Here is a 21,911-nt window from a genome sequence, read left to right as displayed (position 1 = left end):
CGCCTTCGACGCCCCCGACTCCCCTTCGCCTATGTCGCTTCCACCGCCTCCACCACCCACGCCGTCTCTGCCGCCTCCTCCGCTTTTGCCACCCCCAACCGACGCGACCATCGGCGCCACCTGCGCCCTCGAGAACGCTGGTCCAGGACGCGCCGGCTCCACTCCACTGCGAGCCGGTGAACGCGAACGCAGGCTCTTCTTCCCGCCGGTTCCTCGTCGGAGCATCTCGTTACCCTCAGGATCGTTGATTCGAGCCTTTCCGAAGTCTGGCACAGGTTCTTGTACGACTTCGACCTCTGCGAGGCGCCGAGGATACCTCTTCAGGGTCTTCGAGATCTTCTTCAGGGTCCTCTTCGGGACCTTGGCTTCCTGTGCGGAGCTTTCCTCGCGAGTACTCCCGGTATCGCTTCGGAAGATCGTCGACCTCTCTCGGGTCTTCCTCGCAGTCAGTAAGGTCGACGAGATCGCGGGAACGGGATCGCAACGTTGTTCTTTGCCGAAAGTCGAGGAGACCTCTAAGTTGGCGGGTTCCATGTTGTCACCAGGCTCATGGAGGTCCGTGGAGGACTCTTTTCCGAGTCTTCTTTCCACGAGGTCCTTCGTACAGTTTGTCGGATCGCCAGTTGCCGGGTGATTTCATTCCGGGTACTTGGACCTTTAGTTCCATGATCCTGGAGGCGGTAACTCCCTTGGTGATCGCTTCACCGAGGGCAGTCCAACACGGTTTCGTCGGAATGACGGAGTTGGCCATGTTGAACGTCAGGCGCGACCTCCTCGTGGTGGCGCCGGTCTAAATTATCCGACCTCTCCGAGGTTATCCAAATGATCGTTCCAAAAGTTCCGCCTGGAACTCTGAGGACCTTGTGCGATATCGATCTTCGTCCAAGTTTCCGCCTCTCTCTGTTGCGTTACCCCAGACCCCGACCTCGAAGAGAGGCCGGCCTTAAAAATTCGATCCCAGTTTTTAAAGTGACCTCGACCTCCGAATCGCGATCGGCTCCTTGCGCTCGATCCTCTGTAAGAGCGTAAGAGGTAACTCGAGGTCGATGTCCCGAATCGCAAGGACTCGAATGTCCTCCGCGAGGTCTTCGATGATCCTCGGATCTGGTCGCCCCGTGGTACGCCGATGGACCTCGAGGACGAGGCCAAGGTCTTCGAAGGGAATGGCGGGTGAGTCGACCTCGTCGACGGAGCCGAGGAAAGGGAACTTCCATAAAAAGAATCCTCGGGCGTCGGTTTGAAGGTAAAGATCCTTTGAATAAGATCGACCTCACCTCCCGAACCCCTCGTCGAGGTCTCCCCGACTTTCGACTAATTCCTTTGAATTTTCCATTCAATTTTCCGTGTTCGTCCAGCAACCACTTTTTAACTTTCGGTCCGAGCGCATTCTGGTTCTTTGGTCGGGACTGACCTCCCTCGACCCTTTGCTCGCAATTTCGCTTTCACCTCAACCATTCATTCCACGAGGACTTCCTTTCCGCGGGATAAAGAATCCCGCGACTCCTGCTCTCCGATTCCTGGGATCGGTATTTCCCGATCCTTTCACCGCAATTCTTCCGATTCTTCGATTAAGGTCAACCCGATCGCCCGATCGATCCCTTCTAGGTCAGGTCGCAGGTGCGCATGGTAACGCGAGACCGCCCCCGCGTCGTCCCCGGAATCAATAACCTGGGACGGGATTATACCGCGAGGTCGCTAAATCCTGAGCGTCCTCGGAGGACGAGGTCCTGCCCGACCCCGAATCCCTGGACACGGTCCCGAGGAAAACTCGCCTTTTCTCTCCTGGAAATTGACTTTCCTCCTTGCTCCCCCACATGCCCGCTGCCGGAGCTCGGCTTATTGATCCTCCCACCTCCTCCGTGCCTCCGTCATATTTTCCTGAAGGGGGAAATATTTAAGGAAAACCTCGGCGAAGCATTTTTCCGCTCCACCGGAATCGGGACGAAACGTTAAAAAGATTCCGTCGTCCTTTTCCCACCGATCGAATAATCTCGTCATTTTTTCCTCTCATACTTTTCGGTCTCCCTCCTGAAATTTTAAGGTCGACCGGATGGGAATGGTTAGTAAGGTCGACTGCTGGACGCAGGCTGGATTTTCAAATTTTTAATTAACCTCCCTTTTAAGGCTTTTCTTCCCTTCTCGCGTCCTATCCCAAAGCTCGCTTTTGTCGGAGCTCGGATTATTGATCCTCCGACCTCCTCCGCTCCTTCGTCATATTTTCCCGAAGAGGGAAATATATAAGGAAAGAGCAGGGAACCTTCGTGTATTATCACGAGCCTGGGCAAAAAAGAGGGAAGGTCCGTTTATTTATACCTTCGCGTTTTATCTTTTTCTTCGCGAGTAGTTGCTTTTCTTAAGGTAAATAAGGCAACGCATTGTAAGGTCAGGGGATGAGCTCAAAGTTCTTTGTTTTCTTCGCTTTGTCTCAGGTCGAAGCACAGCTCGAGATGGAGTCGCCGCTGGCCCAGGGGCAACTCGTCGAGGCTCCCGAGGATGCCACCCCGGTGAGGTCCCCGACGCCGCCAACGAGGTCGACAAGGACGTCGAATTCCAGGAACGAGAAGGAGTCCCCCGAGGAGGGGACCTCTAAGCCTTCGTCCCCGTGGACGAGAAGTCGCGAGGCCGCCGAGGAGAGGTCGAGGTCGGAGAAATGCTCGGATGACCTCGAGAAGAGGATGCCTCAGGAGGGGTGTCGAGAAAATTCGCCGAAGGAGGAGGAGGAGGAGGTGAACGATGACAATCGAGGTCGAGGTCGAGATGCCGAAACGCATCCGGGGACTTTGGAGGATCGTCCGGACGTTTCGGAAGGTCAGACCTCGCATTCCGGGAGGTCTCCGGATCCGAAGAACTCCGTCGAACAGCTCGACCTCGGAGAGGTCGATCGATCGGAGGTCTCCGAGAAGCAATCGGAGGTTCGTCAAGTAACGAGGTCGTCATCTAGGACGGCAAGCACGGAGTCGCCCTTACTCAAGGAGTCCGTCTCGGAGAGGTCACCGGCGAGATCGGCGACGACGACGACCTCTAGAAGCGAAAAGGAAACTTCCGAAGGGGAGAGTCCTCGGTTTTCGCCCCCCTGGACGAGAAGCGCATCCCGCGAGGTCGTTGAAGCAAGATCGAGGTTGGAGGAATCCACGGTTGATCCGAAGGACCTTACTTCGGAGGAAACATGCCGGGAAAGTCCAACGAATGAGGACAACGAGAAGGTGGTCGGAAAAGACAAAGATGAGGGTCAAGGTCGAGCAAATGAGGTCGATGCAGGTTCGGAAACACAGGAGAGCTTCAAGGAGATTCTGGGAGATCCACCTTTGCCCTCGAGAACGGATGCAACGTTAGGAAACCCCATCTTACAGGCCGACCTCGATAAGGCTGCCCAACCTTTGACGGAAGGACTCGAAAAGCAGTTGGAGATCTGCCACGTGGCCAGGTCAGCGTCGGGAGGACCTTCACCCAGAAAGAGGCCGGCCAGCGACTTCCTGCCTATCAGCCCGGAGATCAAGAAGATTGGAATCGAGGTCTCCGAGGAGAGAGCCAAACAGCTGATGAATGACGTCCGGAGGTTGTCGCCCGTGTTGGTCGGTTTGAGGGAACGGACATTGGGCGAAATTTCCCTGACCCCGGAGTCGAGGATCTTTGAGGAGAGGTCGATCGATAGGACGAACGAAAAGCCGAGCGAGAATTCGGTCGACGACTCAGGGAGAACGGGGAAAATCGAGACCGAGGTCGAAAAGGAGACCTCGAACGCTGAAGAAAATCCGGGGAGGTCGTCCTCGTCGTCTTCGGGGGATGTCGCGGAGTCGCCAAAGTCTCCGGTTTCCTGTTCCAAGGTCGACGATTCTCGCCCCGTGGACTCCAGATCCGGAAGGCGGAAGTTAGAAAAGCAGAACCTAGGCCAGACCCCGGTCAAGGAGCCCAGGAGATCGAGGTCTTCGAGCTTGTCGGATACTCGAAGACTTCGTGAGAAAAATTCGACGTCTGCCGGCGACCTCGATATGCGACTCAAAACCGAAAGTCTTCCCCACGATCGACCCACAGGTGTCAAAAGACCCGGGAAGGTCGAGGCTAGTCCGAAGGACTCGAACGTCGTGGCGATGAAGGAACTAGTGGTGGTGTTATCGCGAGTGAACGTCGCCGGGGACGCGACCCGGTCCTCGACCTCGCCGGACGCGAAAGTCGCCGGTAAATCCGAGGGCGCTCCCGGGGCGGATCTCAAATCCGGCGCCAATTGTCAGTCGGAGAGTCGATCCCGCGAGACCGAGGTCGAGGTCACCCCCGACAGAGGTAAGGAAAGGCGAGATTCGTTGAGATCGGCCGACGAGAGTCCCTCCGCCAGGAGGAGCAAGATCGTCGTCGAGAGACTCGGGGAGAACGAGGAGCTCGCGCTCGAGGCCGACCTCGGGAACAACCGCAGGGTCATCCACAGGCTGGAGAACGACCACGAGGAGACGGTCGATTCCGCCGCCTCGACCTCGGCCGCCCCCAAAGCCGTCGTCGAGGACGCGAACGCGACCCCCGGGGCAGTATTAGCTCCGCCGACCTCGCCCTCGACCTCGCCCTCGACCTCGACCTCGGGCTCGGCGTCGATGTCTTCGGAGCCCGCCGAGGACTCTCGGGTTTTTGACCCCGCCCAGGGCGGCCCCGGCTCTCCGGAGGAGCTCAACGAGGTCAGCGACTCCTGCGAACCGCAGGAGTTCGTCGACACGGAGACCGAGACGGAGACCGGCTCGGACAGCTCCGAGGTCGCCTCGATCGCCAGGATGGACTGCGACGAGGTCATCGCCGACACCATCACCTGTCCCGAGAGCGACCGTCTCAGCTGCGACGACCTTTCCGGGGAGATGATCACGAGGCTCGAGCCGGAGAGGCCCGAGGCCTTCACCGAGGACTCCGCCGAGAGCCTCGCCCTCGCCGCGGGCGCTAGGGACGAGGTCAGGTCGGACGGCAGCGACTCCGGCCTCGGCAGCGAGATGCCCGGGGACTCCGGGCCCGCGCCTGCCCCCGAGAGCGACTCGGAGACCTCCTTCCTGGACAGGATACCCGACGACATCCTCACGGACAAGGAGAAAGGTTCGAATCTCCCCCGAGTCGCCTTTTTTTCCAGGCTTATCGACCTCGGTTTCCGCCTCGAGGTCAGGGTACGGGACCGTCTAGGACGCGCTTTTCCTCGATACTCGTCGCCCCAGGGGGACCATTTCCAGACAGAGGAAACCGCAATGTACGATAATAGAAATATTTGCATGATCGGTTGGTCCCTTTGAGTCGGGCGATCACCCCGGAACGGCTTCAACGGTATCTATATAAAGCTGGAATTGCCACTTTAGGACAATTCAATAAAATTTGTTGCAAAATTTGTTGCTAATTCATTGCTATTTTATTGCACAAGGAAACAATTTTTTGCTCTTATACCTTTCTGAAAAATGGCGGCGATGTCAGCTTTATATAAAGCTAGCACTGCCACAATAAAAAATAATTATTAAGTAAATGTTCGTCGATGAATTATATACCAGAATTTATTGCTAATTAATTGTTCGCAGAAAAACCAAATTTCAATTTTTTTGCTCACCCCTAAAGGGGTGAATCGCCACCCCTAACGATGGTCGCAGGACAGAAACATGAAAAACATGGGAGAATCGAACTATTTCTTCACGTGGGAATTAATCGCTAATTAATGTAGGTTTGAAAATTGTATTTTTACGAAGATATTGGTTCTTCTCGGAGCAATTAATTAGCAATTAATTCCCACGTGAAGAAATAGTTCGATTCTCCCATGTTTTTCATGTTTCTGACCTGCGATCATCACTAGGGGTGGCGATTCACCCCTTTAGGGGTGAGCAAAAAAATTGAAATTTGGTTTTTCTGCAAGCAATTAATTAGCAATAAATTCTGGTATATAATTAATCAATGAACATTTACTTAATAATTATTTTTCATTGTGGCAGTGCTTTATATAAAGCTGCATCGCCACCGTTTTTCGGAAAAGTATAAGAGCAAAAAATGTTTTTCTCATGCAATAAAATAACAATGAATTAGCAACAAAATTTGCAACAAATTTTATTGAATTGTGCTAAAGTGGCAATTCCAGCTTTATATACATTTCAACGGTCCCGTTCTCGAGCCGAAAGATCGGGGGAAACTGCAGCCGTCGATAAGCCTGGTACCGCATCCGAAGTAGCGGCGGATCTCCCTTAAGGTTAATGCGAAACCCCTCTCAAATCAATCGATCCGAATAAGAAACCTTTTTTTTAAGGCTATTGGATAGAACCGCCTGAGACTTTGACACGTGACTCGTGAGCACCTAGGAATTATCCTATTACTTTCAAAATTTCCATTCTTTAAAACAATTCTTTAACTTAGCCCAGAACCAAAATGGCGCTGAACTCTCATATTTCGATCGATATACAGTTATTGAAGGCTCCAATATGAGAAACGAAAGTGTCAGGACAATTGTACGACAATTTAAAACGCTCTGGTAATCGAGAAACTCGCACTTGAACGGGATAAAGGCAAAAAAGTGAGGTGCGTAAAGCTGGTACCCCCACATTTACAAAATTCAAATTTCTTTGTCTTAACATTTTGTGCTCTTTATGTGCTAATTATGTGCTACATTCGCAAATTTTGTGCTAGCTTGGTTTTTGGAAAAAAATTCAATTTTTCTGTGGGGGTGCTGGGTACTAATAAAGCTAGCACCCCCACCATTAAAAAATGTGTTTAAATAATCAAAAATAGGTGAAAACTTATCAGCAAATAATGTGCTCTCCGAAAATCATATTCATAAATTAAAATTTCCACCCTTAAGTTTGAAAGCCTACCCCCATTCAAAAATCCACAAGAGGTAAGTACCCGATGGCGCGGAAAAGTTCAAACAATTTACGTTTAAATTACTCCCAAAATTATGTGCTATTCGAATATCATAGCGCCGAATTGCGAATGTAGCACATAATTAGCACCTAAAGAGCACAAAATGTTAAGACAAAGAAATTTGAATTTTGTAAAGGTGGGGGTGCCAGCTTTACGCACCTAAAAAGGTGACTTACGCTGTACTAAAACGATGATAATACGAGCTCTCGGAGTGAAAATTTAGTATACACGGAAATCACAGATGGCGCAGAGGGTCCCTCTGCAGTCAACCGGGGCCTCAGAAACCATGAATCCAGGGGATTTCTGGAGTTTCACTTAGATTTCTTTATAATTATTGTAGAAAAACCACAGATGGAGTAGGCCATTTAGTACAATACTGAATATAATTCGACACACAGCTGTCAATATAAAAACCAACGTCGGCAACGTAGGTGTTAAGAAAAATTTTTTTTACCGACGTCGATCAAGTTCCTCGACGTGTTTCACTTCACCTTAAACCGACTGCGGTCGATCGGTGGGTGGGGGACATGCGCCGGGGGGTATCGACCCTGAGGTGATTACCGACACGCCGGCTCTTCCTGACCAGTTCCGTTTCCCGGTTACAGGCGCGCCCCAGCTGTCCGGGTTCGCGGGTTCCCCGGTGACGAGCGTCGCGGAGCCAGCCCCGCAGCCGGCGCTGCCGTGCTTCCCGGAGCCCCCGAAGAGCAATCTGAAGCGCAGGCTGGCCGACTGCACGGACGGCGAGCCCTCGCCGAAGAGGACCAACAACGAGGACACCAAGAAGAAGAGGAGCATCCAGTTCGACGCAGTCACCGTTTACTACTTCCCCAGGGCTCAAGGCTTCACCTGCGTACCTTCCCAGGTGGGGGACTGTAGCGCCGTTGATCCGTCGACGAGGTTACGCTCGTACTCGAAGACGCCCTCCATATGGGTAGTGTAAGAGCTCCAGATGGCTCTTCAAATGGCGAGTTACCTCGTCCTGCCCAGATGGCGCTTCGAGTGACGAGTTAACAACTCGTCATACCTAGTAATGGTTTCGTTATCCCTCTTCTGAGTGTTCCGCTGTTCCCTTAACGGCGTTCACCACTAAAGTGGGGACGATGACTTCCACCGCTAGATGGCATTAGCATCGAATTCGGTGGGAGGTAACCAAAACGTACTTTCTCGCTCGGATGAGGGAGACGCGACGCACAATGGGTGGTGTTTAGCAACGGGCGAAAATTGTGTGCGTATTTTGCACGTGTAGGACTCACACAACGGCTAGATGCCTCTGGACTAGGTGCCGAAACGTGGGTGACCCTCGGTCGCCCGCACACGCCAGGTGGACGCTCCACCTAGAGTCGGCAACGGTTGCCAAGGAATGCCCTAATTCCTCGCGAGGAACTCGAAAATCCTGAAAAAGGTGCTCCACGGGGACAACGATTTTGAGCGTATTTCTCAACCGATCGAGCTCAACGAGTGCTCGTTTTAAAGATAAAATGTTGACGTGTGTTTATATGGGAGCGATTTTCGATCGAGCACCTCCTTCCTAGGTAAAAGAGCATTGAAATTATGTCGTTGCACTTTTTTATATGAAAATGACCACTTATCGAAAATCGCTCCCATGTAAACACGGGTCAACATTTCATCTTCGATATGAGCACTCGTTAAGCTCGATCGGCTTAGAAATACGTTCGGAATCGTTGTCCCCGTGAGGCCCTGCAAAATCGCTGGAGTGGTGAGCGCCCTTAATGCGAAATAAAAAAAATTAAATGTCATCGGTATCAGGACTGTCCTTATGGCTTCCATATATACGTGATAAAATTATAACCGATTCGGTCCACCTCGTTCGAAGAAAGGCTTCATTGGCAAGACTCCTTGGACGCGATTTTCACGCCAGCTTAACTGTTTCGATTGACTACACTTCGCCTTAACATCCTAGAGCATCCTTTTCGTCTTCTAAATCTCTTGTCTCTTCAGGGTGGCAGCACGCTGGGTATGAGCGCGATGCACACGCACGCCGAGAGGTTCTCGTTGACGGAACACGCGGCCGAGCAGCGCCGCCTCCATCGGGCCCGACTGGCCCAGCTGAGGACGGAGAGGGCGGCCAACTGCACGGCCGAAGCGGCTTCCAGCTCGGAGGATCCCAGCGATGATACCGACGAGGAGCCCAGCGACAACGAGGAACTGGACATCGATAGCTACTACTTTCTCCAGCCGGTCCCCACCTGGCAGAGGAGGGCCCTCCTCAGGGCCGCGGGGGTCAGGAGGATAGACGCCGTGGAGAAGGACGAGTGTCGCGATATCAGGGCTAGCAGGGAACACTGCGGGTGCGGATGCAAGGGGTACTGCGACCCCGAGAGCTGCCCCTGCAGCAGGGCCAACGTCAAGTGTCAGGTCGGTTTCGGTCAGAGTTCTCTGACGTACATTAGCTCGCTCTCGAAATTTAAACATCAGTAAAAAATTGTATAACAAATTTTATATTAAATACATAATATCANAAAAAAAAAAAAACTAATTAGGTGCGTCGGTTAGCTGCACTTTTCTGCCCGCAGCGTATGGACAAGATAATTTAGGCCGGAATTCCATTAAGTGCGTCGGTTGTCTCACACAGAGCGGTGCGTCAGCGCGTCAAAGACGAAAAACTAATCCCAAGTGCGATTAACCCCGTATGTCAGTTCTGATTGATTTTTTATCTTTGACGCGTTGACGCGCCGCTCTCTGAGTGACACTCGACGCGCTTATCAGTAGGGCTTCGGCCTTACGACGTGCTCTCCGATTAGCGTTCCGCTATTCAACGCACCTGATTGGATGTTTTTCAATTAATTATCACAATTAATTCCACTACGCCCCGAAGATAAATAGTACAAGGCTCTTAGATTTCTTTTTTAACAAGTATTGCAGTGTGCAAACCATGGGTACGAATTTTGTTGCACCCTGCACAATGCTCGTTTTAATATAGAAATTGAAACAATGTGGCATATTTATACACATACGTTGGCGAAGCTTCCACTGTCATGCGTATGTCTATTCCAATGATGCGGTTTTATTAAAAAGTGATTTTCGGTCTATATAGGTACTAATGATAAAATTTGCGGTTACTAGAACTTGTGATTATAAAATCTCTCCGTACTTGTTTCAATGCAATATTATTCTATTGGATTTGATTTTGATTGGCGCTACTAAACCGTTGCACCAATTAATTTAAGACCAAGAGCCTTTGCATAAAATCAGCTTAATAAGATATTTATTTTACGTACATTTAGTTTCCGTTATAGGTATACGAATGACCCGGAGGAAACATCGGTGTCATTCGTTATACGAATCATGCGTTCTTTGGGTGTATTTTGTAATGCCTGCAATGGTCCCAAGAAGTGCGATTTTACAATGGCCGATATTTTCAGGTCGATCGGGCGGGCTTCCCCTGCGGATGTTCCCGGGACGGGTGTGCAAACAGCTCCGGACGCATCGAGTTCAACCCCATGAGGGTGCGCACTCACTTCATCCATACGCTGATGCGGCTCGAGTTGGAGAAGAAGCAGCGGGACGAGGAGCGAGACCACGAAGGGGACCACCAGGCGAATCGGGGCCCTCTCAGGGAGGGTAACCTCGGCTCGATGATGGACTCCAACGAGGGATGCGTGAACGGCGGAGGGTTCACGACTTTGCACTACGAGAGTCCGGAGAACAGCAGCAGCGGTCCCTGCCAGACGGAAGTTCCGGGTGCTCGAGAGGACAGCCTCGACCTGTACGCGATCAGGGACGACTGCTACCCGAGCGAGGACACAGTGGACGGTGCCCAAAATTCCCAGAGAAAACTGCATCCAGAGTTTGGTCAGGCCTTTCAGAGCTTTCCAGTCGGCCAACCTGGGCACAACGTGGCCTTCCAGCAGACCTCGAGCTACCAGGACTACCAGAGTTACCAGAACCTGCCCTCGACCTCGAGGTCCCAGTTCCAGCCCCAGTTCCAACCACTACCGGGAACCCCTCCAGGGTTTGGGCACTACGCGGCTTATGGTCAGGACGCCGGCCCGATTCCAGGCCCTTGCCAGGCCCACGCGACGTCGTACGAGGCTTCCGGGTTTCCCCAGGACGAGGTCTCCGGCTCTCAGTATACGAACCTCAGTTCGGTGCAGCCTATGCACGCCGTCGTTCAGCAAATGGGCAAGCTGGAGCCGTTTTCCGAACTCTTGGCCGGGAGGTACTCGTACTACGGCGAGGTCGAGCCCCATCCTGGACACCACGGGACGTATCATGGGAATCCTGGTACCAAGGTCGAACCCGAGAAGAATGAGGTCGCGGAGAAGCAACCCGAGAATGGGGAGGAGTGCGATGAGAACTTTGGCGAGATCATCAAGAAGTCTATAGTAGAGACCGTTTCGGCTTAGACGAAGAAGGACTTCTTGGAGGCTCGAGGCTGAAAGGGATTGTTTTTCGGGGATTCTCTCAGGTATCCCGGAGAACGCCGAGGATCTTGGACCTCTCTTCAACAGCTTAATTTCCTGCGCTTGAGGGTCACGGGACTGGTCGATCCCAGGATCTACCCAGACTGAGTTCATTTGAACCTGGCCTACTAGACCTGAAAGTCCTCGGGATGAAACTTATGGGCCTTGCTCCCGAAGTCTCGGTGCAACCCATTCGGTCCATTGAACTGCAAATAGAACTTAATTTCCTGCCGAAAGGTGTTCGCCCTACGGCTAAATCGAGATTTGTTTTCGTTTAACGCGGCATTTGTTTCGGTAGTTGGAGTACCGAGACTGAGCCTGAGAGATGATATCAGAGAGACATGCCGGAAGAATGAGAAAGAGTGCAATGCGAACTCACGTAGGGAGGACGTGCATAGGTCAACGAGTCAGTTGTGATAAGTGACGACAGATTTCTTTTATTTTCTCTTCCCTTCTTCCCAGCAGTTTATCCTTCTTTAAGTACTTAACGTACTTACGGATCTATCGATTTCTCGGTTACTTCGTTTCAATCGCAGGAAATTGATAATCGGTTTGCCCGATTCTCCCGGACCTACCGAAGGACTTGACCTTGAACTGCTGGTTGAAGATGACGTAGACCAGAAGGTCATCAAGCCGACGATGAACCCGCTGATAGTTTTTCGTCGAGCGTTCGCATTACATTGGAGTATTGCCGAATACGTGACGAGCAGGGAGACATTCCCTTTAAAATACGTCAACAGACCAGGAAAATGTACGAATGCTGGAAACAAATCTGCTGGGAGTGGTCCGAGCGCTCGTTCAAGATAAATCCTGACATTCTCTTTCCGCGGACGTTCCAAAGGAAATTATTTCTTCGACAAAAGAAATAAACGTCTGCGGTGAGGAGATACACGCCAAAGCTGGGAATGGACCTGCCAAGAGATTGTTAATGGACGTTTTCTTGTTCCGAAAAGAATGCGTTTCGTTTCGGAGGAAGTGGATATCAACGACGGAGGAAACTGCGCCGAATAATGGACGAGTCCAAAACACTTGGAACGGGCGTTCCAAGAGAATCATTCAATTATCTACTCACCATCGCCGACATTGGTGTCGTTTTTTGTACGGTGGACGTTCTTTTAAGTGGGCTGATTTCTTTCCGGGGCTAGAAGAATAATCGGCGTCGAAGACGAAGAAACAAACGCCGAAAAGGAGAAGAGTCCAAGGGACGCGGGGGTCGCCCCGGGATTCCCTCGCGAAGAAGAGGCGCGGTCGCGAGAGAGGACTTCAACGAGGTTGTGACCAAGAAATAACAAATGGGATCAGCTTAGAATGCAGTTTATTATACCTTAACTTTTAATACTTGAGAAAAAGGGATTCGAAGACCGCGTTCTCGGGCAGACTCCGCTCATTCCAGGAGTCCGGGGAAATCGACACGGGCCCTAGAAGAGCGCCTTGAAGTTCATTTCCGGAACTTGTCCTACCGCATTGAATTCTAAACGAAGATAACCGAGCCTGGAGGACACGAGAATGTGATAATCGCGATAAGTTCGCCAAGACAATGGCGAACTCCACGAGACTAGCATCCTCCCTGAAGAGCGAGCATTGACATAACATGGACGTAGGGTGTACGAACATTTCCATCTCTTTCACTTTGTACGTGAAATAATTGCACAGCGCAATATGGCGATAGCCTGTCTAACGGCAAGAGATAGAGCGAAAGAATAGGCGTTCCGGTCACCCCCTTTCCGTTCTGGGGTCTTCACAAGAATACCAAGGGAACAGTTGGATTTGCAGGCAGTGTATCCTACGTCCATGTAGAGAAAGAACGAGCTTTCCTCGCGTTATATTAAATGCGTTTCACTTTTCTGCGCAATTGGATGTTCCTTTCCGCTCCAGAAACAAACCGAATTGCATTTCATTTCAGAGTTTAGTCTGTCTTCGGCGCACAAATTGTTTATTTTCTACGTTTGTTCTCTCCATCCCTCCGTCCTTATGTACACGCGAGAATTTTTTTACGGGCCTTTGGCGCGAACAGTTTCTCTTCCGTATTCGAAGAAGATGCATCGTTACCCCAATGGAGCACATATATAAAAACGACGTCAAATTGACGTGCAACTTTTGGACTTCCGACGTCAAATAAACGTCATGGCAGACCTTGTGGACGTTCAATTGACGTAAAGTGGACGTCCGAGGGTTCGCGAGGTGGTCATCGAAGAAACGTCGAATAGATTTCAACCTTAACATCCGATAGACGTTAAGTTTACGAAAGTACGTAATTGCGACGCTCCGTATGCGAAATTGCCACGCACATCAACCTTGCGTCAAGTTGAGGTAAACTTTAAGATTTAGAATGTGCTAGAGAAACATTAAATATTACCAACGGGATGTAAATCTGACGTAGAAGTCGCGTGGATTTCGATACATCCAGTGTTTCATTCTTGACGTTCGGTTGACGTTCATTTAACGTACAGTTAACGTCAAATAAACGTAATATCAGACCTTGCCGACGTTAAATTGACGTAAAGTGGACGTCCGAATGTTCGCGAGGTGGACATCGAAGAAACGTCGAATAGACGTCAACCTTGACATCCGATATACGTCAAATTTATGTAAACTTCGTAACAGCGACGGTTCGTTGGCGAAATCGCCACGAACATCAACCTTACGTCAAGTTGATGTAAACTTTAAGATCTAGAATACGCTAGAGAAACGTTAAATATTACCAACGGGATGTAAATCTGACGTCAAAATCGCGTGGATTTCGATACATCCAGTGTTTCATTCTTAACGTTCGGTTGACGTTCGTTTGACATACTGTTGACGTCAGATTAACATTCTGTTCGTGATATTTAACGTTTCTTTTCTATATGTTAAAGTTTACGTCAACTTGACATAAGGTTGATGTCTGTGGCGACTTCGTATACGGACCGTTGCAATTACGTAGTTTACATAAACTTGACGTCTATCGGATGTCAAGTTTGACGTCTATTCGACGTTTCTTCGATGTCCACTTTACGTCAATTTAACGCCGACAAGGTCTGATATTACGTTTATTTGACGCGGGAAGTCCAAAAATTGCGCGTCAATTTGACGCCGTTTTTACATGTGTACTCCGTTGGGGTACCTCCAAAGACCAGGCCAGAAAACTGGATCTCTTTTGTTTCCTCGTTTACTTTCTTCCTTTGCTCCTTTCCGTTTTCCTTCCCTTTAGTTCAGATCGAACCGTTTAGGTTACCCTTCTTTCTTAACCATGAACGTTGAACGAAGTTCAGCGAACCCCTCTTCCTCGAAAACAAGGCATTTGGGGAACGATTGCCAGCGAGAGCTCGAACTTTCTCCCGACGTTCTTCCCCGATACGGTCTTAAGAGATTTCTCGTTGCCGGTGAGCGCCGCCATCTTGGCAAACCCCGCTCTGCGTTCGATTCCACTTGACTCCTCGGTATCCTCGTATCTAACGTTGCCGATCCTCCTTGCGAAGGTTCCGACCGATCCGTGTCTTGACGATGTTCTCTTTTCGCAGCTCGGAATCTTTAAGGACGAACGGTAGGCCGACGACGGAGAGGAAATGCGGAAAGGCATCTTATTTCCTCCGATAGCAGCGCCTCGTCTTCGCCGAGGGCACCTCGTAGAGCACATCGGGACCGACCTTGAAATTAGCATCCCGGGAGGTCGATCGCCGCTCCCACGATCAATTCGAGAAAGAAGCATTATACATAAGGAATCATAACGAATATGGCTGTAGCGTTAAATTTATACATATTTATCCCGGATGGTGTCAGATCCCGAGCGAGGTCGCGACGAGCTCCTCTCTCGCCGGCCCGTTGCACTTGCGCGTGCAAGGTGCATCTGCAGGCCGGATTTGCGAAACGGGCGAGAACCGACGTCGGATCGCACATTAGGGGAACTTCGGGGCAACCCCTTTTGTTTCGGGGACGCACCCGAGAAATCACTTTCGGCGATTCCACGTGGAGGTGGTGCTAGCGTCGCGAGGGACATGACACGGCTCCGTACGACGTATAAATAAATACACATATAAACTACACGTATGTAAGTATAACTTTTAGAGTATTTGAGTAAAACACAAAAGGGGAAAAAAACACAGAACGGAACAAGCAAAGCATACATAGTGATAGCGTTTTATTAAATGTTGTGAAAAAGTCCGCCATTGTCCGTGAAAGTCTCGTGTATTGTGTTCTCCCGGCCGATCGGTCCGATTTCCATAGACGATTCCTTCCTTCCCGTTCATGGAGGTCCCACCGAATTTGCCCGGTCTGCGCCATTGCGAGGAACTGTGTAATAATTATGCGGATGGCTCTGGAATCGATTTTGGAGGGACTCCAGGAGGATGGTCGCAACGAGGACCCCGTTGCGTCATGGATTCGCCGAACCGGGACGCGTCCCAGGATTCGGAGGTAGGGTTTCCTTCCTTTCTGGATTTTCTACTTGTTTCTTTTCAATGACATGGTGCACGGGGAACGGAGCCGCAAATAACTCGGACTTCCTCAACAGCTGGACCAACTCGGCGTCCATCTCGGACGAGGCGTTGGGTTTATGGACCGCGGACGGAAGGTCCTCTGCTCCGTAATGGACCCTCGAGCAATGAGCGGACAAGAACGAGATTGGAGTCTTTTATTCCTGCTTCCGTCTTTACAAGTCGGAGTCTGGTGAAAATCTGTCTGCCTTTTCGGGGTTGCTGCGCAGAGAGGAAAAACAAAGTGGGAGGAGTCAATAGGAAATTGAGGAAATTTATGTTAAAGGCGGAAAAGGACAGGAACTTTAGGCTGGTGATTCGTTAGGAACAAGGGTCGTTGAGGAAGTGCAAGATTTCAAGTTCCTAGGGAAAGAAGCGGACTATTGGTTCGGTCGAAGATCTATCGGAAGGCTCCGTGGACGTCAGAAATTTGGACAATAAATCAGTTTCACCTAACTGAGCGCAAAAACGGAAGACTCTGATAAGCGCCTAATAGCGGGATTTAGGCGTGTCGTCCAGCAGCTTAAATAAAATGATTCTTACTAATGGTAAATAGGACGGACATTACACCATGGACGTCAGAAATTTGGACAATAAATCAGTTTTAGTTAACTGAGCGCAAAAACGGAAGACTCTGATAAGGACCTAAGAGCGGGATTTAGGCGCGTCGTTCAACAGCTTAAATAAAACAATTCTTACTAATGAAAAATAAGGCGGACGTTATACTGTTGACGTTAGAAATTTGGACAATAAATCAATTTTAGTTAACTGAGCGCAAAAACGGAAGACTCTGATAAGGACCTAACAGCGGGATTTAGGCGCGTCGTCCAACAACTTAAATAAAACGATTCTTACTAATGGAAAATAAGGACAATAAATCAGTTTTAGTTAACTGAGCGGAAAAACGGAAGACTGATAAGCGCCTAATAACGGGATTTAGGCGTGTCGTCCAACAGCTTAAATAAAATGATTCTTACTAATGGGAAATAGGACGGACATTACACCATGGACGTCAGAAATTTGGACAATAAATCAGTTTTAGTTAACTGAACGCAAAAACGGAAGACTCTGATAAGGACCTAAGAGCGGGATTTAGGCGCGTCGTTCAACAGCTTAAATAAAACGATTCTTACTAATGGAAAATAGGGCGGACATTACACCGTAGACGTCAGAAATTTGGACAATAAATAAGTTTTAGTTAATTGAGCGCAAAAACGGAAGACTCTGATAAGAACCTAACAGCGGGATTTGGGCGCGTCGTCCAACAGCTTAAGTAAAACAATTCTTACTAATGGAAATTAGACGTTACACCTCGAAAATACTTGTTCGTTTCTGCGTCTAATGGCACGTGCCACCTTGGAAACGCGGAGGCTCGGATCAAAGAAAGGCGAGGTTCGTCCAAGGTGTGACGGAACTACCTGGGCAAAATTCGGATAAGGAAAATTTACAGCCATGCCTGGACCGGACGACCGTTCTCCCGTTCGAACCGTCCAAGGCTGTCGGATCTCCATTTGAGCTCAACTTGGCGTCTGCACGTTCCTCTTCGGCCATCGAAACGTAGGCTACTGACTCATCTCCCAAACGAAACATTTTAGCGCCAGGACGATATCGGAAACGGACTTTTGGCCCGATGCATCTTTCCCGCTCTCTGTCGTATGAAATAGCCGTCCGTTTTTCTTCCGAGGCCTCCCAGCCCCTCCGTGCAGTTTCGCGAGAGGAAAGTACCGAGTCCCCGAGGCCGCGCCATTGCTAATACGAGACAATGGCCGCCCCTCGGCGAGAACGTAACGTAACGGCAAGAGAATATGGCCGGCTCGCAGGAAAGCCCCGTTAGCTTCTCAGGTTAGAGCCAGTCCCGTCCACTGCCATTCGAATCGGTCCTCTGGGTTTTTAGGTGAATCTAGACGAGAAGTCAAGACGACGACGACGCTCGATGGCGGATATCGCGCCACGTCGCGCATCGGAAATATCGGGATTTCAAGCGATTTCGGGAGAATCGTGGTTTCTTTACCACGTGGGTTCCACGATGACGAAACGTCGCGTCGCTTCCTTGACGTTTTGAAACTCGCATCGGGAGGCGGATAGTTTTGCAACGGTCGCGGAATTGCCACGTTTGCCAAATATGAGGATAATCGTCCGAGCCGTTGGGCTAGGAGACTTTGCGGAAAACTAGACAAGGTCGTACCGAATTTTCAAAAGATCCTGATCTGGGAAGCTCGGGGAAAATCCATTTCAAATATAGGGGATAAGAACGAACGTTGAGAAAAAAGAACGCGACCCATAAGATTCATATCTAACGTTCGGAGGTACATTTTCAATCTTTGCGGAGTAAAGATCCATATTCAACGTTCAGAGGTACATCTTCAATCTTTGCGGAGTAAAGATCCGTATTCAACGTTTAGAGGTACATCTCCAATCTTTGCGGAGTAAAGATCCATATTCAACGTTCAGAGGTACATTTTCAATCTTTGCGGAGTAAAGATCCATATTCAACGTTCAAAGGTACATTTTCAATCTTTGGGGAGTAGATCCATATTCAACGTTCAGAGGTATATTTTCAATCTTTGCGGAGTAAAGATCCATATTCAATGTTCAGAGGTACATTTTCAATCTTTGCGGAGTAAAGATCCATAATCAACGTTCAGAGGTACATCTTCAATCTTTGCAGAGTAATGATCCATATTCAACGTTCAAAGGTACATTTTCAATCTTTGCGGAGTAAAGATTCGTATCCAACCTTCTGAGGTACGTCTTCAATCTTTGCGGAGTAAAGATCCATATCCAACGTTCTGAGGTACGTCTTAAATCTTTGCAGAGTAAAGATCCATATTCAACGTTCAAAGGTACATCTTCAATCTTTGCAGAGTAATGATCCATATTCAGTGTTCAGAGGTATATTTTCAATCTTTGCGGAGTAAAGATCCATATTCAACGTTCAGAGGTACTTCTCCAATCTTTGCGGAGTAAAGATCCATATTCAACGTTCAAAGGTACATTTTCAATCTTTGGGGAGTAGATCCATAATCAACGTTTAAAGGTACATCTTCAATCTTTGCAGAGTAAAGATCCATATTCAACGTTCAGAGGTACATCTTCAATCTTTGCGGGGTAAGGATCTCGCGGACTCGACGGCGGCAAACGGCCTTAATTCCGTTACGAACATTACGCCGGCGGGCGATACCTGTAGCGCCCTCGTGCGGCATTGCCTCTCTGCAACGGGCTCATCCCTCCAGCCTCGTTTATCTCGCCTAAAACACAAAAGAAGGCAGCACGGAAGATTCGTCGGGTGCCCTCGGGCTCGAGTAACTTTTTCTCGGGAAGAGTATTCCAAACAAGCCACGCCAGCGAAACCTAAAGCAACTTACAAATCGCCTACCGTCGCGACCATGGTTAGGTAATTTCACGATTTCCGATGTTTTCGATGTATATTACATAAATCAAGTAGTTTACCGGAGAAAACATAGAAAACCAGGAGAAAACGTATCAAATATGGCGGACAAGACAGACGCAGGGCATGCGGTATCCGCTAGGTTATAAACATCCATCTTGTCCATTTGTTTCATCCCATAATTTACTTTTAGGTCTTCCACCCTTATACATTTCGATACAAATATTGGTTACGAATCTTACGCCTTCAAGTAGCCATTATGAGCCGTTATAACCAAACGTCAAATACACATACATGCATAGATTTCAAATCTTCAAGGCTGATTTCGAATGTGCGCGGATTTGTGGATGCGTAAAGCGCAGTCCCCTAAAGGTGAAGTGAAACACGTTGAGAAACTTGATCGACGTCGATAAAGAAGATCTTTCTAAATGCCTAAATTGCCGACGTTCGTTTTTATATTGACAGCTGGGTCGAATTATATTGGGTATTGTACCAAATGGCATACTCCACCTGTCATTTTCGTACAATAATTAATAAATTTTCACTCCAAGACCTCGTATTCCCATCGTTTTGGTATACAAGCGAATACAACACTTTTTTTGCCTTTATCCCGTTCAAATGCGAATTTATCGATTACCAGAGTGTTCTACATTGTCGTAAAATTGTCCTGACCCTTTCGATTCTCATATTAGAGCCTTCGATAATTGTATATCCATTGAAATATGAGGGCTGGACGCCATTTTGGTTCTGGTCTGGGCTGAGTTAAAAAATTTTTTCCAAAAATCCAAATTTTAAATGTGTCAGGACAATTCTTAGATGATCAGGAGTGATGTGTCAAAGTTTCGGCCAGTTTGGTCTAATACCCTTAAAAAAAAGTGTTGTATTCGAATCGACTGATTTGAAGGATGTTTCACTTCACCTTAGTAGCCAATGAGAATCTCTCGTAGAGGTTAACAGGTGGACTCTCATTGGCTATTGACGACATCGCGCATGCGCTTTGCCCATTTACTTTGGAGTAATATCCTCCCTGCCCGCGTAGAAAACCAGGGAGGTATTATACGTTGCGATATACGTGTAGAAAAGCACGTATATCGACGTATTCACTTACCCAACCCTGGTCGCGACGATCGCGCCAAGGCAGGTGGGCCGCCTCGGATCTCGCGGAACGGTACCGCGTCGCCTCCTCCTCGGGTCCACAGATGGCGCGGGCCCGATCTCCGGGTCCCTCTCTCAAGGCGGCGGAGGTGGGTGGCGCGCAGGTGGAGGTGGGAGCGAGCGAGCGGCGGCCGCGGCGGCGGCGGAGTCCGCGTTGAGCCGCGAGCGCGCGAGCACCTTGACGTCGGGGCGCGACAGGGCCCGACACCTCACCTGCGCGCGCAGCCGCCCCCGACGTCCCTCGGGATCCGCCGCGTTCTCGAGCCCGGGACTCGCGCCGTCCGCGCGTGACGTTTCTCCCGTGCGTGTCAGGGACCTCCCCCCACTCGGCAGGGCCGCTCGGCGTGCGCGCGCAGCGCGCGGCGCGGCGCGGCCTCGGCTCTCTCTGTCGGGCGCGCGGTGCGCCGCCTCGCTCCGTCTCGCTCCGTCTCGCTCGGCGGCATGCCACGTGACAGGTGCGCGGCCCTCGCGCGCTGAGGGCGCCGCGACGGGCCCCAGCCGGGCGTCAGGATGTGGTGCTGCGGCCCCGCCGCCTCCCGGAGCCCCGGATTCCGCGGCGCGACTCCCCGCACGCCGGAGGGACATGAGCACTGACAGCGCCGACGAATCCTTGGTACGCTCTCTTTTCGACTCGCCTTTCTTCCTCTCCCTTCCTCTCCGTTCTCGACTCGTCCACCCGGGCGCTCGAGAGGTCGAGGAAACCGCCGGCGCTTTTTCCGAGCCCGGCTTGCCCGGGAAAGTGAAAGAGCGCCCGTCTCGTAACCTCCGATTCCGCCGAGACGTTTTCTTCACTTTTCAGGGAACCTGCGCCGCGTCTCTCTCCTCTTCGCCGATGACGAGTCGCGTTTTCTATGTCCCTACGTCCCGCGAATTCGTTCTTCGGCGAATGGACCCACGTGAGGGACTTTGTCGCAGGATTCTTGACCCGTCCTGTTGTCGTCCCTTTTTTGGGTTACTCGTGCGCGGTTGAACTTTCGCCTGATTTCTCGCCCTGGCTCGGAGACCCGACGAGGAACCGAAACATCGGTAGGATCGCGAACATCTAAAAATATTATCTTTCCCCGCGATACGTTGTCTGGAGCCTAGGGACCGGCGCTGATAAATATTCCCCACGTGTCCTGTTGTCGTCCCTTTTCTGGGTTACTCGTTCGCGGTTCAACTTTCGCCCGATTTCTCGCCCTGGCTCGGAGACCCGACGAGGAACCGAAACATCGGTAGGATCGCGAACATCTAAAAATATTATCTTTCCCCGCGATGCGTTGTCTGGAGCCTAGGGACCGGCGCTGATAAATATTCCCCACGCGTCCTGTTGTCGTCCCTTTTCTGGTTTTCTCGTTCGCAGTTGAACTTTCGCCCGATTTCTCGCCCTGGCTCGGAGACCCGACGAGGAACCGAAACATCGGTAGGATCGCGAACATCTAAAAATATTATCTTTCTTCGCGATGCGTTGTCACGAGCCGAGGGACCGGCGTTGGTAAATATTCCCCATGCGTCCTGTTATCGTCCCTTTTCTGGGTTACTCGTTCGCGGTTGAGCTTTCGCCAAAATTCTCGCCCTGGCTCGGAGACCCGACGAGGAACCGAAACATCGGTAGGATCGCGAATATCTAAAAATATTATTTTTTTCCTCGCGATGCGT

At 50.2% G+C, this 21,911-nt stretch overlaps 1 protein-coding gene across 1 annotated transcript in view; it reads left to right on the top strand.

Annotated features, from left to right (window-relative positions):
- LOC105700216 overlaps positions 1–13,811 on the top strand; it is a 50,945-nt gene extending 37,134 nt beyond the window's left edge. The window contains exons 2-5 of the mRNA XM_012425878.1: positions 2,430–5,064; positions 7,461–7,717; positions 8,815–9,231; positions 10,239–13,811. Of these exons, the coding sequence (XP_012281301.1) occupies positions 2,448–5,064; positions 7,461–7,717; positions 8,815–9,231; positions 10,239–11,222 (4,275 nt within the window). The 5' untranslated portion in view covers positions 2,430–2,447 and the 3' untranslated portion in view covers positions 11,223–13,811. The remainder of the gene's footprint in view (positions 1–2,429; positions 5,065–7,460; positions 7,718–8,814; positions 9,232–10,238) is intronic.
- The last annotated feature ends 8,100 nt before the right edge of the window (positions 13,812–21,911 follow it).

The sequence above is a fragment of the Orussus abietinus genome, unplaced genomic scaffold (assembly GCF_000612105.2).
Source record: "Orussus abietinus isolate OABI.00-Male unplaced genomic scaffold, Oabi_2.0 scaffold326, whole genome shotgun sequence".
In the NCBI taxonomy this organism is placed as follows: domain Eukaryota; kingdom Metazoa; phylum Arthropoda; class Insecta; order Hymenoptera; family Orussidae; genus Orussus; species Orussus abietinus.
The sequence above is the reverse complement of the archived record's forward strand: the minus strand, read 5'-3'. Positions and strand labels throughout refer to the sequence as shown.